Raw genomic sequence first — 18,013 nt, forward strand, 5'->3', positions numbered from 1 at the left:
TTGCCAATTTAGCATGAAGGGCAGTAGATGGAACAGTAAGCTAGAAGTCTGCAGATGCTGACTCCAAGTCCTTAATTGGCAAGGACTTGGAGCCAACATGTTGGACATGTGACCTGAAACAAGTTATTTAACTTTCTGAGATTCATTTATTTTCACCTGGGAAATATACCTACCCTAGAGAGATTTTGTGAAATTCATTCCAGGAATGTGGTACAAGTGCTCTGAAATGTGCAGCGTACTTCACAAATGATGAAAGCATCATCTCACTACACATACTTGCCTGGTGCACATGGTTACAGAAGCTGTGGGGGATGCTGTGGATATTTAATAATATGTTCATACTATTTCATAGCTGAATTATTTAGGAAGATGAGTTTAGATTGAAAACTATACCATAATACAGTAATAGATAGCCCACTATGATTGGAATTATCATGATTATATTGGCCATGGTTATTTGGAAGCCATATGTTTTATAAGTCTGATGTTCTTCATTTGACTATCAAACACTCTTTTATTGGGTAATCCCAACAGAATCCTTGATGAGGCTAAAAACATCTCCTTCAATGCCACCGCAGCCTTCAAAGCTTACAGCAATATTAAGGACTATATTGATGAAGCTGACAAAATTGCTAAAGAAGCTAAAGGCCTTGCACATGAAGCTACAAAACTGGTAAGAAACAAATAGAATTATGCACTGAGAATGGAGGACCAAGTGTTTGAATAAGTACCTAAATTTCTCTAATTTAAAGGCATTCTGGAAAATCCTAGTAAAATAGAATCTTTGTTTTGAATTATTTTCAAAGGCAGGCTCCTTTTACATTTTACTCAAAAAAACTCTCAGTGGACTGTAATCATAGCCGAACTCTTCTGCCACCCACCACTTACTACTGATAAAGGTCTGCCAAGGAGGTCTGTGCCACCCAAGTCACGGGGGAGAAACAGTCAAACATAAGATGTTGAGCAGCAAAATTTATCACTATTACTCCAAACGTCATCAGCAAGAAAGTGCTTTGAAAATTAACACATTGCTTATAGTCGCACACAAGTGGGTTATATGTGAAGTTTGACTACAAAGTGCATTTGTTGCCAAACACATCACATCATAGGGTTCTAAACTATTTACACTTTTTATCCATTGAAACCTTTGCCTGCAAAGCAACCCTTGGCTGCTGTTATTGTTCAAAATAAACTTGGGTTCCCAAGTATATTTAACACATTATCTGAGTATCTTCAATAGTGTCAAATCTTTATCCTTTACATGTAGCAACATTTTGTAATTACGCTATGTGGTAAGCTGTGGAACTACTATTTTAGGTTTTTCATAAAGCATTTCATTGGAAGCATATGATGAGTTTAAATGTGCAGGAACATTATTTACTCTTTGGTTTCACATAAATTCTCCTCAGTACATCAAAATTTCAGTCCATGATGTTCATAGAGGTAACACGTGGTCTATAGCAGCTGATCACTAAATGTAGATAACCCCTGCCATCTCCAAACACCGATGCTGGGGTCTAAAATGGCAGCATGCTCCACATTTTCAGAACTGAAAAGATATGTGTATCTCCACAAAAGGTAGGAAATAGAGAAGAACATTTCAAAGGAAAAATAAAATTATTTTCTCTAGTTTGAGGTAATGCCTGTACATCTGTTTGAATATGGATGTCATGTAGGATTCTTTTTTTAATTGATAAGAATTAAGTTCTAGTGGTATGCTGGAATTTCTGAAATAAAATTTGAGAGAGAAGATAGCAGGTCAGAATTTGGGAATTAGAAGCTGTGTCTTCAAATAAGTACATAGTCTATTCTGATCCCTTCCTTAGCTTGATTCCTATAATATAGTCTCCCAAACTCTGAACTTAATTTTCTCATCTAATTTAATATTCAATCTTCAATTACCTCAGATGATATCTTCCTCTTATCATTGACACAGTTAGGGTGCTAATAAAAGATGCCTATGAACTACTTATTGATAAATATGAGGTACTATTCATACCCACATTTTCTATTGCTTTTTAGAATTTTAACCCACATAGTTAATATACTTGATGTATAAATAGCATTATGAAACACAACCCACAGGCCAATCAGAGATGAACAGAATTTTAACCTACGGTCAACCTGCAATAATCATTTATGTTTGTTATTTGTCATGCTAATAAAAATAGTTCTTTCCAACTTTTACCTGCATAACTCATTTTTTTTGCTTTATAGGAAATGTTCTTTTCCTTCCTGTTACTATTCTCTTCTTTAATATTACTAACATTATTCCTAATAATTTTTTTCTTATTAGTCTTTGAGTCCTTATAGTAGCAAGATTCTTTTGACACCACTAATATTAGTTAGCAAATCATATAGTTAAACAATGTAAATCTTGCAAAAGTGTGATTAAACATTAAGGCATTTCTAATGCGTGTTTGACTAGAAATATGGTAATGTATTCTCTCAGCCTGTCTTATTTAATATTTGCTTTGTGTAATTGGATGAACCAAAATACATAAAGAATACTTGCAAGATCATTTTTGAGTTTTTATTTCCTACATAAAATACTGGGCAAATATTAGCAGAGTACATATTGCATTCAAAAGGCCCAATAAAATATAGTCAGTCAAATTGTAAACTTGTATACCTTCTATTTCATTCTGTCATCCACTACTTAGAAGTCATTCAAACTGTAATTTAATTTTGATTTTTTATTAATATTTCTAAACATTGGAATTTAAATTTTATACCAGTGTAGTACTAATGGAAAAATGACATAAACCCATAATAGATATCATTGAATTTGCTAAGAAAACTAGTGAGCATTTCTTCTTCTTCTTCATCAGCAATTCAGCAACTTAACTATAAACTGAGTATTTCACACAATAGCAAATGTAAAGGTGTAAGGGTCTAAGTAACCCAGAAAAAATATTGAACCTGTGTGTAAAAGTAGTGTTCATTAAGCCACCCTAATTTTAGTGATTTTCTTTGTACAGGATACATTCATTTGAGTCAATTTTTTAAAAATCTTTTGGAAACAGAGAAGCAAACTTCTATTTCTGATCCAGCATTCTACATATCTAAAAATTCAGGGCAACAACTGTTTAAAATCAAAGAGTTTGTATCATTACTCAGAACTCAGAAACTCTTTTGGATGCTGCTGTAACGCAACATAAGTTATTCACGGCAGTAGTGCTCTCAGGCCTGCTGTTAGGTTTTCCACCTGAGGTGGAAAAATTAGGAGATAAAATTTCCATGTTGAGTTTGATTTTGGATATTAACTGGAAAGAAAACCTATGACCTCTGAGGACGTTCTCTAACTCAATAGATACTTCTCTGTTGCCTTGACTCAAAATCAAGAATCCTTGTAAGGTCTACCCATCCTGCCCGCAACAGCTTATCTGTTCCCTGCCTCTTGGCAGCAAGCCAGTGGCCCCATGTGTGCTGGAGCAATGGCTGTCACACAGCAGTGGGTGAAACCTGTTCTCACTTAGTGACATATTTTTAAACCCTCTTTTGATTGTCTTTCTTGGTGTTCTCATCCGGCTGAATATTCAGTCCCTGATTCTAAATATTCATGATTTTGAGGATTTCCTGTCCCATCCCTGAGTCTCCTTTGTGTGCTAATTGGCTTCCAGTCTTCTGGAGACTCATCTAATCTCTCTTCCATGTTAGGACTTACTGTGCAAGGCCAACACTAATACAGCCTTTCAGCAGATTTCAGACCAAAGCCATCACTTTTTTTAATGATAATAAATTGGGGTAATTTTTTTATTATATCAAAGTGTGTTAATGCTATCAGATGAAGACAGATGCTTCAAACAACCTGCATTAAATTATATTTTTAGCCCTAACCGGTTTGGCTCAGTGGATAGAGCGTCGGCCTGCGGACTGAAAGGTCCCAGGTTCGATTCCAGCCAAGGGCATGTACCTTGGTTGCGGGCACATCCCCAGTAGGAGGTGTGCAGGAGGCAGCTGATCGATGTTTCTCTCTCATTGATATTTCTAACTCTCTATCCCTCTCCTTTCCTCTCTGTGAAAAATCAATAAAATATATTTTTAAAAAATTATATTTTTAATACAATTAAAGGGTATTTTTTAACCTGTTTATAATAAAAAAACTGACTTGTTTTTTTACTCAGTTTTTAATCACTATTTTATTTTACTATCCTGTAGTACTTTTAAAACATAGGTTATAGTAAAATACATTTAAAATCAATACATAGTGATTTTCATATTTTAAATTGTGTGACCTTTTTTAATTATTACAAAGGCAGTTCATGTCCATTAGAGGAAAATTGGAAATACAGATAGCAAGAGGGAGAAAATATAAAATGTGAATAATCCCACCAATCACAAATAAACATTTTTATAATGTTGTTTATCTGTCCATACTTTTTTATGCAAAGGGTAATAATTATATAACTGTTTAATAGCTTAATCTATCATTAAATATCACATGCACGTTTTTATATTCTCAAACATTCTTAAAATGTACATAATCTACATTCCACCATTTCTTCTGAGAATTTATTTTATTATAGTAAGAAAATAAGTTCTCTCTGATTTTATCAACAGTCTAACATACCAAATATAAATTTATTTGATATATATGATACATAAACATATCGCAGCTAATAGCCAGCCCTTACATATACCCATGCACATTTTGAACAGTTTTCTTTATTAAAAAATATTTTAAATTTAAAATCATATAAGTAATATATTATCTCAGCATATTATCCCTTTGGAAATGTATAAGACTTATCCTGTAAAATAAATTATTTGATAATGGAATAGGTCATAAACCATGCTGTTGAATTTTTAGTTACAACTTTCTTTATAAAGCAGAATCAAAAACAGAAATATTCTGGCCCTGGCCAGTGTGGGGCTAAGTTGGTTGGAGCATCATCCCATACACCAAAAGGTTATAAGTTTGATTTCTGGTCAGAGCACATACCTAGGTTGAGGGTTCGATTCTCAGTCGAGGCACATGTGTGAGGCAACCAGTGTCTTCTCTCTCTCTTTCTCTCTCTCTCTCTCTCTCTCTCTCTCTCTGGAATCAATTAAAAAATAAACATGTTTTTAAAAAAGAAACATTCTGAATTTCTCCTTAGGGCCAACTCTTTCAATTAATTTAGAAAATTTAGCTCAATTTAAAAATAATAAAATATAATATAGACAGTAATATAAACAATAAATTTTTTAATTATTTAAATAATAAATCACTGGGGTGCAGGTTTACCAACCTGATAAACTTAACTTCAGGTCTCTTCTTCACACCTTATGCCCCTAATGGAGCCCCCTCTGAAAACAAAACACTTAGATGTTTTCATGCTCCATATGGCAGTAATCATTCTCTTTATAAAGGATGTTTTGTTTATCTATTCATTCCACTATAGTACCATTAGGACAGGCAGAATCTTTCTATCTCTGAATAAACAGTGCTCACTCTGGTGCTTGAGGCAACTATATATTTTTGTTGGGTAAATTAATCAATTCATTCATCTGTTAATCAATGACATGATGATTTAACAGGAGTTACTATAAATATTTAGGAAACAGTAGGAAGAGCAAAACTAAGATGTATCAAAAGCCCGTTATGTGCCGAGCCCTCTGTTAAATCTTTATAGACATGTTTTCCTGTATATTTCCTTCTCTAATGATCTTACATTATCTCACATTTTTTATAAATTATTATTATTATTATTTTTTTAATATATTTTATTGATTTTTTACAGAGAGGAAGGGAGAGAGATAGAGAGCTAGAAACATCGATGAGAGAGAAACATCGATCAGCTGCCTCCTGCACATCTCCTACTGGGGATGTGCCCGCAACCCAAGTACATGCCCTTGACCGGAATCGAACCCGGGACCCTTCAGTCCGCAGGCCGACGCTCTATCCACCGAGCCAAACCGGTTTCGGCTTATAAATTATTATTAACTAATAAAAACATACAACAACCTACATATAATCATATTCTATTATGTGTGACATAATGAAAGTTTTTATCCAATTTATATATGTATATAATGTATATATTGCATATATACACACAGAGAGAACTTATAAAATACAATCTCTAAAAAAAGAAACAGTGCTATGCAACTCTAAAACCTCATTTATATTTCACATACATTATACACACAGCTCAGAAACTCAGATGTGATGCTTATGAATATGTATGAAGTATAATTAGCTTGGAAAATGCTGCTTCATCACCTCTTCTGATATTGTTGATGTGCTTCAGTGCCTTACTAAGCATTGTTGGAAAAGGAGCTCTCCAAATTCCAATGAGTTGAAACCGTTCTGTTCATCCATAACATGTTAGTGTTCTCCATTCTGTGATCATACGAAAGGCTTGTCTTTTAAACCTGGATTGATGGCTGTATGCCATTAGCTCTTTAATATTTTGAAGTGCTTCTCAAAACATTGAAACCTGTCTTATTCCTCCACATCTCTTGAACCCAAACATCTTACTTCCACTGCCCTTGCCTGAGGTTACAACTCCTTTTCCCTTCCTATGCCAGTGTTTTTCAACCTTTTTTATCTCATGTCACACATAAACTACTGGCACACCAAACACTATATTTTTTGCCAACCTGACAAAAAAAAATAAGTATGATTAATTCACACCAGATGGCTATTGTTGTGTCCACTATTGTCATTTTTTTTCATTTGACAATCTAAATTGGTCAGTGACCCTGACTAAATAGTCAGGTGTTGCATGATTTAAAAATTCTTGCAGGACACCAGGGTCCCATGGCACACTGGTTGAAATCGCTGGTCTATACTATTGAAATAGCCAACTGATCTATCCTTTCATCCCACACAGCTGCGCAATTCATCATCCTGGACTAACTCTGATGGTACACACCTACTCATAAACTTTCACTGGCTCAACATTGCTTATTGTCCAGTTTTCTTAGTCTGACATTTAAACTTTTCTGAAATGGACTCTAATCTACCTAACAGCCTAAGCTCTACTAACCTTGCCCTTTATAAACTCCACAATCCTTTGCAACTGAAATACTTGTCTTCCATCCACACATCAAAATTCCCTGCCTCCCTGTCTTTCCTGACCTTGTTGCTACTGTCCCGTAATTGAATAAGGATTCTGGAAGAAAACACTGGCTTCCTGAAAAGCAAGAAAGACAAGATGCCTGGAAGCAAAGGCAGGCGATATTCATAAATGCAAGAAGATAGGAACTTAGCAGCAGGAATGTCTGTCAGCAGATGGACTTCAGTCAGAGTTCAGCCATGTTGTTGGATGAGGGGACAAAGGTCCAGTGGAAGATCAATAAGTTGATAATCATCCTGTCAGACTAATCAGAAAAATTCAGGAAAATCAGCAATATCTAGTATCAGGAATAAAAGGTGTGAAATCACTACAGCTTCTGCAGACAGTAAAGATTAATGAGAATATTATAAACAATTTGATGCCAAGAATTCAACAATTCAAATGAAATGGACAAATTCTTTGAAAAGCACAAACTCACTCAGAAATAAATAACTCAAATAGCCATGTGTTCCTTAGAGAATTTAATTTGTACTTAAAAAACCTTCACATACACACACACACACACACACACACACACATATTCAGGTCCAAATTACTTCACTATTAAATTCCAATAAACATTTAAGAAAGAAATAATTATTTCTTCAGAGAATTGAAGAGGAGAAAATGTCTCACCTCATTCTGTGAGGCCAGTTACTCTGATACAAACCAGACAAAAATATTACAAAAAAAGGAAATTTATAGACCAATATTCCATATGGACATAGATATAAAAATTCTTGACAATGTTAAATCCAACCCCTTATTAGCTACAAATTAAGGGATTTCTTTTTTGCAAAGTACTTTCTGATAAAGGATTTGTATCAGGTCATGCATAAAGATCTTTCAAAACTCAATAAGAACAAATAATCCAATAAAAAATTGGACAAAAGATTTAGACAATCCACCAAAAAAGATGGTAAATAAGCACATGAAAATATGCTCCACATTGTTAGTTACAAGGAAAATACAAATTAAAACCAAAATGGTGTACAGACACAACATAACATCTACCATCTTAACCATTTTTAAGTGTACAGTACAGTAGTGTTAAATATATGCACATTTTTTGTGCAACAGATTTCTATACTTTCATCTTGCAAAACTGAAATTCTATACCCATTGAACAACTCCCCATTTTCCTTTCCTACCAGCAAAAGAAATCACACACACACACACACACACACACACACACACACACACAATGTGGATAAATCAGATGCACACACAACATGGGTAAATGTCAAAATAATTACACTGCACGAAAAAAGCCAGAGTACATACTGGATGATGCCATTAATGTAAAATACTATAAATTGCTAACTAATAGTGATAGAAAACAGATCAGTGTTTGTGTGGAAATTAGGGAAAGACAAGAAGTGGTAGAAGGGAGAAATTAAAAAGAATTGATGGAGCCCTAGCGGGTGTGTCTCAATAGTTAAGGCATCGGCCCATATACCAAAGGGAATTCGGTTTGATTCCCAGTCAAGGGCACATACCTGGCTTGCAGGTTCCATCCCCAGCCCTGATTGGGGCAGGTGCGGGAAGCAATCTCTCTCTCTCTCTCTCTCTCTCTCTCTCTCTCTCTTCCTCTCCCTCTCCCTCTCCCCCCACCCTCACTCTCTCCCACACACTCTAAAAAAAATCAGTGGAAAAATATATTTGGGTGAGTATTAACAACAACAAAAAATTGATAGAAATGTTCTTTACCTTGATTGTGGTGTGGTTTCATATTATGTCAAAATTTATCAAATTGTAAATATGTAAAGGTTATTTATGTATCAAAAATGTAAAAAAAGAAGAAAAAGAAAGAACATTAGTCATCATAGTCCTTCAACAATTTCCACAGTTCAGAATTTAGCCTCTTTCTAGATTGTCTGACCCTTCTCCCTCTCTTCTTTCTAACTTCACTGTGTTAATTTTCTAATGCACAGCAAATCAACTCTCCCTCCTTTTCCCCTATGCCTCAATTTGCACAACTGAGATTAGCTTTAAAATTTTGGATGTTAAATGCTTGCTAAATTATGTTTCTGTAGAAAGGCATTCATACCTCAAGTCTGTAAGGAAATCTTTCTCTCTCTGGTTTGATCTGTATTATGAATGACCCACCTGACCTTGATGACTCAGGATCATCATGTCAACATGAGTTATTTTACTATGATAGTATTGGCGTCTACGGAAACCTACTCCCTCCCTATTCTTATTGACTCCAAATCCTGAGCTTCAAACACTCTTCTCTCTACTTAGTTTTCTCTCTCCTTGGTGTCAGACCGATAATCAGCTGTCACTCCTGCTATTTTCAAGCGCCAATAGGAGAATCTTTATCCTACTTTTTTTCTAACCTGTTTTGATTCAGAAAATTTGTAAATAAGGAAGTAAGAATGGCATGTAAATTTGAAACAAATATAGAACCTGAATGGGTAATTGAGGCTTATTTTTTTAAATAAGGTACACTGGAGTTGTGCCATTTACATTGACACTCTTACTTTTTTTTTTCAAGATAAATGACATTTACGTGATGTTATTGTATCTAATTCCCAAGGTATATACACACAATGTCACTTTTTATTTATGTATATATTTCCCATATGTTCATTTATAGATATCATAGCATTATATAATCAAGCTGTTCTGTAAACAATAGATTATTTAGATGAAAGCTTTTGTATAACACCTTAAAATAAATTTTATTACAACAGTATAAAGTTGTGTAATCTTCCCTAGTTTAATGCTCAAATAATATGATTGATAAAGAAAAGTTATTAAGTCATTGCAATTGTCTTTGAAGATTGCTATGTCTGGGATAGCCTGCATTCAGATTTATAACCTCAGCAGTAAGTGTTTAGCTCTTCCTGCACCCTGCAATACTTTTCCAATTTAAAATTTAACCAGATCTTATTTTATTTATCTCTTGGTATAAGGTATTATGTAATGATTGCTGAGGAGCAAACACTATTAAAATGGATAACTAGACATTCAAGTTAAACAATTCTTTTCCCATATCATTCTATTATCTTTGTGTCACCTCTTTAAGCCAAGCGTTAATAAATACCCTTTGCCAGGAGATGATGTGGTTCAGAGATTGTCATTTGGAAGACTTTGTTTTGTCATAGTGCTTTGAGATGCGTTTAGAAAAGGAGCAGTATTCTTCCTCATTTCAACACCTAAGGGACAGGAAATGCTCCCCGCCCCGCCCAGCCACTCCAAATGTGCTCAGGGATAACTTCAGTGGTTGTGTATCAGTGGTTCTCAACCTTCTGGCCCTTTAAATACAGTTCCTCATGTTGTGACCCAACCATAAAATTAGTTTCGTTGCTACTTCGTAACTGTAATGTTGCTACTGTTATGAGTCGTAATGTAAATATCTGATATGCAGGATGGTCTTAGGCGACCCCTGTGAAAGGGTCGTTCCACCGCCAAATGGGTTGCGACCCACAGGTTGAGAACCGCTGGTTAGATGTTAATTTGCTTGCCTATTCTTCAGCCCTTGATGATACTGAGCAGATATGTCCTTGCAACATTGCAGTCTCATGCTTTCAGCTACTTCACCTCTTCACTTCCATAACATTATAGTATCCTGATTTCTCTTTGTCCTCTCTGGAGCCTCGCTAGCCCCACTTTCTATACTTGTCCCTTAAGTTTTGGGAACCCAAAGGGTTCTCTTCTAGGCCTTCCCTTTGCCCACTGGTCTACAAACTTTAATCACCAATATGTGCTGTTAATATTCTAAATCTGTAGCCCAGAATGCTTTCCTAAAAGTAAACCCTGTAAAACAACAACCTGCTAGATACCTCTACTCCATAATTCTCTGGTTTTTATTGTGACACTTCTTTTTCTGTCTATAGGCAACAGGTCCCCAGGGTTCATTAAAGGAAGGTGCCAAAGGCTCTCTTCAGAAAAGCTTTGGGATTCTTAATGAAGCCAAGAAATTAGCAAATGATGTAAAAGGTGAGTGACCCCTTTTTATTCTTATTTTCAGGTCAATTGTAGTTGCAATTGGTAAAAACATTTTATCAGGTGATTGGAAAAGTGCAATTGTTTCAGCATGATTTTTATGATTATTTTTATTACCTGGATTTAATGTAAGTAATCTTTCTTGCCAGTTTTACAATATGTTGTCTTTATTCTCATTTTGCAGTGGATAATATTTCATCATTTTAAGCCTAATTTTTATAGTGTTTTTTCACCAAATCTAAAGTTTAGTAACTTATAATTGAATGTCTGATAAAATGTTAACCACACAAAACTCCACTTTCTTCTGCCTTCAGAGAGATAATCACAAAGGAATGAGTCAGGCAGATATAGCACAAATGTCCTTGTGAAACTTCCAAGTCTGTTAGGGGGTCATATTTCTGAAAAGCTTGTACACCTTTTAAATACATTTTTATGTATTTATTTCTAATTCAAGGATCAAAATGCATAATATATCTACACTGAGGTAGTATTTGTTTTCCATTTAAAATATGTTATTCAATTTAGCTGCTCTCTAATTAAGCTCTGATATTTATTATTTCCTTCAAATATCTCTTGTTTCTCATTTGAATGGCCTTCTCTTTCTCTCTTCAGTCTCACTTTGCTATTTCCTGGTTTGTATCCAGATTCCCACCCTTCCTGAAATATCCTTCTAAAACATGCTACCATTTCAAGCCTCCTTGTTTCACAGCATTAACCCTTCTCTCTGGAATGCCCCATCATCCCCTTTCTTTTCATCTAACTCTACCAGACACCCCATCTGAATTACATGCCTCTTATTGGTGCCTGCCTTTCTCATAGACTTCTCAAACCACTGTAACCTTGGGCTTCAGTTCCATCTTTTTGAGGACAAACACAATACTTGTTTTTTAACTTTGTATGTCTAGTGTACAATATTGCAGTTACTGCTCCAATCAGAAAATAAGCATATTTTTAAATAACGCTTTACCAGCCTTAGAAAGAGAAAATGCTTTATAATCATTTATATTTGTCATGCTTTCAACTAATAGTCCATCGTCTCCAATAGAAGCTGCTATGGAATGACACGTTTTATCTGCTATATAGATGGTACTTTGATAGTAAAGTGCTTTGGACTGTGTATCAAGGGTGAAATAAGATTCCATATATACGTAATTCTAGTCAAGAGATTGCCCTTATAACTATAAAGATTCAAGACCTGTTTTCTATTGGACAAACTAAGTTGATCTCATTAATTTGGGGTCATTATTTGCTATTCAATACCCTTGCTGGAGTTGGAACTAGGGTGAGGTGAGCAAGGTGAGTGATGTGAGTACAGGGTCAGATCCTGTTTTTATTTCAAATTTTAATGTTTTGTTCATTATTGATATTTTTATTTTTATTTTTTAAAATATTATATTAAAATAGTTATATCTTGATTGCAGAATTTTTTGGTGCCCCTTTGCATTTCATACCTGAGGTTAATGCCTCAGTCACCTCAACCTCCTCCAAGCCCTGCGCTTGACTCTATTTCCCCACAAACTGGTATTATAAAGATTAAAAAAGAAATTCAATTTTAGGGATTTTTTTCCACGGGAAAGAGAAATCTAAGAGTAGGCATTGTAGAACAGGTTAGGAGAAATGTTCATTAGTTTAAATGTCTATTTTTGTACTTCAGGTAGTACATTATTTAAAGTAATGAAACCCACAAACTACTCAAGTAATAATTCCCCCAGAAATCCAAGCCAGGGCTCTGACGAAGATGGGAATGTTTTCTTGCTACATTATGACATTCCTCTGATTTGTGGCCAATTACACAAGTTATAAAATGGCTGTTAATCAGGGAAATGCCATATATTACCACCAGGAACTGCTGAAATAGGCCGTATAGAGCAAAACTCTTGACAGCCGCTATTAAAATAGAGATTTAGTCATTTCTCTCTCTATGGTGCCTGGAGTTAGAAGGAATAAAAATTGTGAGGGCAGTATATCCTCCATATTTCTAATGTGTTACTTGGTTCAATTCAGTAAAATCCGGTGAGTTTGTGAGCTTTAGTCATGAATGACTTAGTGCTGCTCTCTGCCGTTTTTATGCTGCCCTTGCCTTGAGGGAGTCTGGACTTGCCAGGAGCAATTTGTTTGGCTCTTTAACTTTTGAATATACATTTGTTAAAAGCAAATTTGCCCTTGTGCACATTTCAGATTTGAAGCCAGGCTACATTGCACTGATTGAATGTCTATGGAAACAGAAATAGTTTTGTTGATAGATATGAGGCTTGGTTCGAATTGATGATTGAAAGAGTTCAAAGATAAATTAATACCGCTAGGTGAATTAATAATACTTTTTAGATTGACAAGAGATTTTTTGTTAATAAAGTTGCCAGTTGATATTCTCATGCAATGTTCACAGGGGAAGAAATGAAGTTGAGGATGGTATAATACAAGTCTGAGAATACTATGATTTTACAATTATATACCTTATCGCATGTAAAGTAACTTTTCAATTTTATTTACTTCTCAGTTTATCCCTAATTTTTGTCTTTGCCAAAATTAAGTTAAATTATTTAGTTACTTAGGAGCAGATAACATGTCTCTGAAATGGAAGATACTCACATGAAATAAAACTATCAAGTCCCAAGCCCAAGAATATTGAATCAGTGGATTGCATGGCATGTGGTGCTGTCCAACATAGAACAGTGCCAAAATTATTCCAAACATTAATTTCTATCCAGCCAATCAGTATTTCCTACTATACTGTATCCTCCAAACACTTGGTCATTTAGTCAGACAATTACATCATAAAGGTTCTACTGTCATGAACATACATAATACAGTAGGCCTGGCCCAGGTTGCTCAGTGGTTGAGCACCAACCCAGGAACCAAGAGGTCACTGGTTTGATTTTTGGTCAGGGCACATGTCTGGGTTGCAGGCTCAGTCCCCAGTAGGGGATGTTTCTCTCTCATTGATGTTTCTATCTCTCTATCCTCTCCCTTCCTCCAAGAATCAATAAAAACATATTTGTAAAAATAAATATAATACACTTATAATTACTAACCTGTTAAGTTTCTATGTTATTATTTTAGATTAAACAGAGAGTAAACAGGAATACAGGAATACAGGAATGCAGTGACGTTAAACCAAAATATGATACAGGGGTTAAATTTTGTCCAAAGCATTCTCTTACTATTAAAGGTACCCTCCTTTTGAATCCACATACTACCATTTGCCAGAATCATCCTTTCCATAGGCAGACATGTGAAAGACAAACAAGAACTGCCCCATTGATTAAAAAACAAAACAAAATAATTTTGAACCATACGGTTGAAATCAAGCCGGGATCCTTGAGCCTACCACAGTCTGGGTGCAAAGCAACCTTCTCCTGTAGAAATTGCTGATTCCTGATACAGAGTGGTAGTTCCTCCTTTGGAGGGTGAATAGAGAAAATCAAGGAAATAAAAACACGTTAGACTCTTTTTAGTAGTGAAAATGAAAAGTGGCATAATAATGGCAAACAGGGGAGCTTTGGGAATCAAAGGGTACTGGTCTTGCTTAAAGGTGTTCAAATTCAATTTCTTTAAGAGTGCCTTGCTGGCCGAAACCAAGCAGGCCTGCAGGCCCACAGTCAGGCTGCAGAGCTTGGAACTACATGTAGCTTCGATGTCTGGTCATTCAGGTTTCTCATTCCACTGCTGAGGAGAGAACTCCCCTCTCTCCTGATAGCTTCAGTCTTTGAAGATCCTGCCACCAGACAAGCGCACTTTCCCTCCTCTCCTCAGGCTTCCTACTAGGACCCTCCAATGTGAAGAAGAGCTTATTCAGCTGCAGCTAAACAGCTATTGAGGCCTGTCAGGCTCTGTGCCCATGGGGAACACGATGTAATTTGGCACTTTTGGGTCAGGGCAGGGTTTCTCAGTAACATGCCTCTGTATAAACACAGGTCCCATTAAGTGCCCACAGAGGTCCCCATGCACGGTAAGGGAAAAAAGAGGCAGTCAGAGATAGGACATGTCCCAAACTCCTGACAGTAACTGGCGAAAGGGAAGCATGGGAATAAATCATGAAGGAGGGCTAGAAATACAAAATAATGGAAAGACTGGGTGTAGCAACCTCATGAAACCTTTTGGCAGGAGTCCAGGCAACAGGGATGCCAGCTTTGCTGCTTGCACAGCTGCTCTTGCTTCTGCACAGGCATCAGGGGCCTGCGCTGGGCCTTAGGTTGATGTAGAGAGCAGGCTCTTTAGAGATGTCAATATTAAGATGACAAAGGACTATAGAAGTAGATGAAAAATTATAGTAAAGTGACTTGAGAAAAATTGTACCTCTTTATGTTCTTAAAAAATCCAAAGATAAAAAGATGATGTAATGGAACATAATAAAATTAGTAAGTTATAAAGAGTAATCATATTATATAATTAATAAAATTGGCTGCCTCCGGTATATAAAAAATCATGTAAGTCAAAGCAACATTAACAATTGGAATAAATTGCATGTATTTTAGTGGAGCCAATACAGATTCATCTGGCTCCAAAGTTTATGCTTTTAACCACTGCTGAACACTAACGACGGACTTATGCCATAGTCCAGAAGGTGACACATTAACCTTCATGGCCCTAACAAATGTTTGATAAATGGATGAATAAGTAGGTGAATACTTTAGAGTAGAAGGAATCTCTCATTACCAGGAAGGTCAAAATCAAGGTTTCCACATGACCTCATATAGATTGGTCCCTTGCCTATTCCAGACTTTTTGCATCAGAACTACAGATAGTATCACTGCAGAGTTTAACCTATTTTCTAATTCAGAAAGAGCCTCTAGAACAGCCGTGGGCAAACGGCCCGTTTGAAATGAATAAAACTAAAAAAAAAAAAGACCGTACCCTTTTATGTAATGATGTTTACTTTGAATTTATATTAGTTCACACAAACACTCCATCCATGCTTTTGTTCCGGCCCTCCGGTCCAGTTTAAGAACCCATTGTGGCCCTCGAGTCAAAAAGTTTGCCCACCCCTGCTCTAGAACAAAAGATGAAGCACATTTGTAGGAAACAGAAGTTATGTGTATTAATTAAATTTTGTTTTACAATGAATTCCTACAGACAGGATATCTCTTCAATTTTTGATAAAGGAACAAATAAGAAGTGATCATGAGTGGTAGTTCATAAGACAAATGTCATGGGAATGAAAAAAAATTCATTGCAAAATGTTATCTAGATGGCAATTTGACAAGTGATTATATTTAACCAGAAGCTTTCAAAATTAATAGCAGATCTACAAATTTCACCCTTGTAAATGAAGGATTCTTTCAGAATATTTATTTATGCCCTGTTCATATTAAGAAAATAAAATAAAATTTGCATTTGAGGAACTTAGCTAGATGATTTTAATAGTCAAATAAAATATTTTCATTAAATCTGAAAATGTCATTCTTGTATTTAGTTGGAAATGAGGGCTATATGCATATGTTTAGAGAATATAAAAAGGAAATAAACAAAATTAACTCTGGACCATGCAGTTTAATGAAGAAGACAGTGGATTATAAATAACATTATTGAGAACTGGCAAACACACCAGAGCAATTATCAAATCAATGTGAATTATCAAACCAATATAAATTATTTTGTTTCTGTTTATTAACTGCCTGTGATAAATCCAATACTTTCTCAAATATCCTACAATTATTTCTCATATCAGTCATCTGAAGGAAGGTGTGTTTTCATTTTATACAGGTAAAAAGTAAGGGAGAGAAGGCAGTTGAATTCACATCTTCCAAGTCTGCAACCTATAATGATTTCATGGCACACACTGCCTTTTCTAAAGGCTAGAATTTTGGAAAAGAAGACATTATTAATGACCAAAGAAATTACTTGTAACAGCTTTATTTTGAGATATATATGGCGTAGTTCAATGTTACTAGTTCTAATTTAACTAAACTCTAATTCAGATTTAGCACAGTGTCAGAAACATGGAAAACATGAGTGAATACATATCATAAATGGAAGCAACTTACAACTCTATCTAGTGAATTGCATTCTAAACATGTTTATCTAGTGCCGTGTCAGAGGTTCTGCAACAAAGGGAAACGACATTGTCAGGCATGTCCACTGTCTACCCTTGCTGCCCTGTTTTTCCCCCTCACTTTCTGAGCTTTGTCTCTGTCAAACCCAATGCTGCATGTTGGGCTTCCAATGTGTGAGGGCAGGATGAGTAAGGGAGAGCCAAAGCTGAAGAAGTGAGTGTATGTAGCCTTTGAGGTTTGGTGCTGTGATACTTGCAGCAAAGATAAAGAGAATGATATGGCTACAGCTAATGGGCATGAGAGCTGAAGAAATAAGGAGAAGAAACCCTAAAAAATGTCACTGGATTATAAATCGGATCCTTTTCTTTTTCTCTACAAATGCAAGGAAAGCATTGGGTTGGATTTTCTTTTAACTCTCAATAATTCTGTGTTTTTGGCCATGTTACACTTCAAACTGGACCTCATGCGTTTTTCCTTACATCTTGGTTATAGCTACACTCTACCTCATCTATCTTTTCATTTAAAGCCAACGCTGAGTGCTTATTTTTTTAGGTTTTCATTACTATAGTTTTGATAATTTTCCTTTTTAAAATCTGCAATTCTTCTCTATTCACAACATCTACTCACCTGTTTCTATTGACAGAGCTATAAAGTGTTTAGACGTGGCTTGAGAAATTCTAGAAACTACTTTGAAAGATATGATCAGAATGTAAGAAAGGATACATTAAGAAGGAATCAAGGTTAAATAGCTAAAACATAGAAAAATCAGGCAGGTCAAAATATTCACATTTTTACTTTTTTAAAAAATGTATTGTTATTGATTTTAAAAAGGAAGGGAGAGGGAGAGAGATAGAAACATCAATGATGAGAGAGAATCATTGATCGGCTGCCTCCTGACACCCCACATTGGGGATTGAGCCTGCCATCCGGGAATGTGCCCTGACCAGGAATCGAACCATGACCTCCTGGTTCATACGTAGATGCTCAACCACTAAGCCATGCAAGCCAGGCTCACATTTT

The 18,013-nt window shown here is 35.6% G+C and overlaps 1 protein-coding gene across 1 annotated transcript in view; it reads left to right on the forward strand.

Moving 5' to 3' along the window:
* LAMA2 (laminin subunit alpha 2) overlaps positions 1–18,013 on the forward strand; it is a 472,106-nt gene that overhangs the window by 382,197 nt on the left and 71,896 nt on the right. The window contains exons 40-41 of the mRNA XM_070417672.1: positions 535–673; positions 10,892–10,994. Coding sequence (XP_070273773.1) covers positions 535–673; positions 10,892–10,994 — 242 coding nt within the window. The remainder of the gene's footprint in view (positions 1–534; positions 674–10,891; positions 10,995–18,013) is intronic.

This window comes from Myotis yumanensis, unplaced genomic scaffold (genome assembly GCF_028538775.1).
Source record: "Myotis yumanensis isolate MYYU_CA2020_CCGP unplaced genomic scaffold, mMyoYum1.0.hap1 SCAF_6, whole genome shotgun sequence".
Classification (NCBI taxonomy): Eukaryota; Metazoa; Chordata; class Mammalia; order Chiroptera; family Vespertilionidae; genus Myotis; species Myotis yumanensis.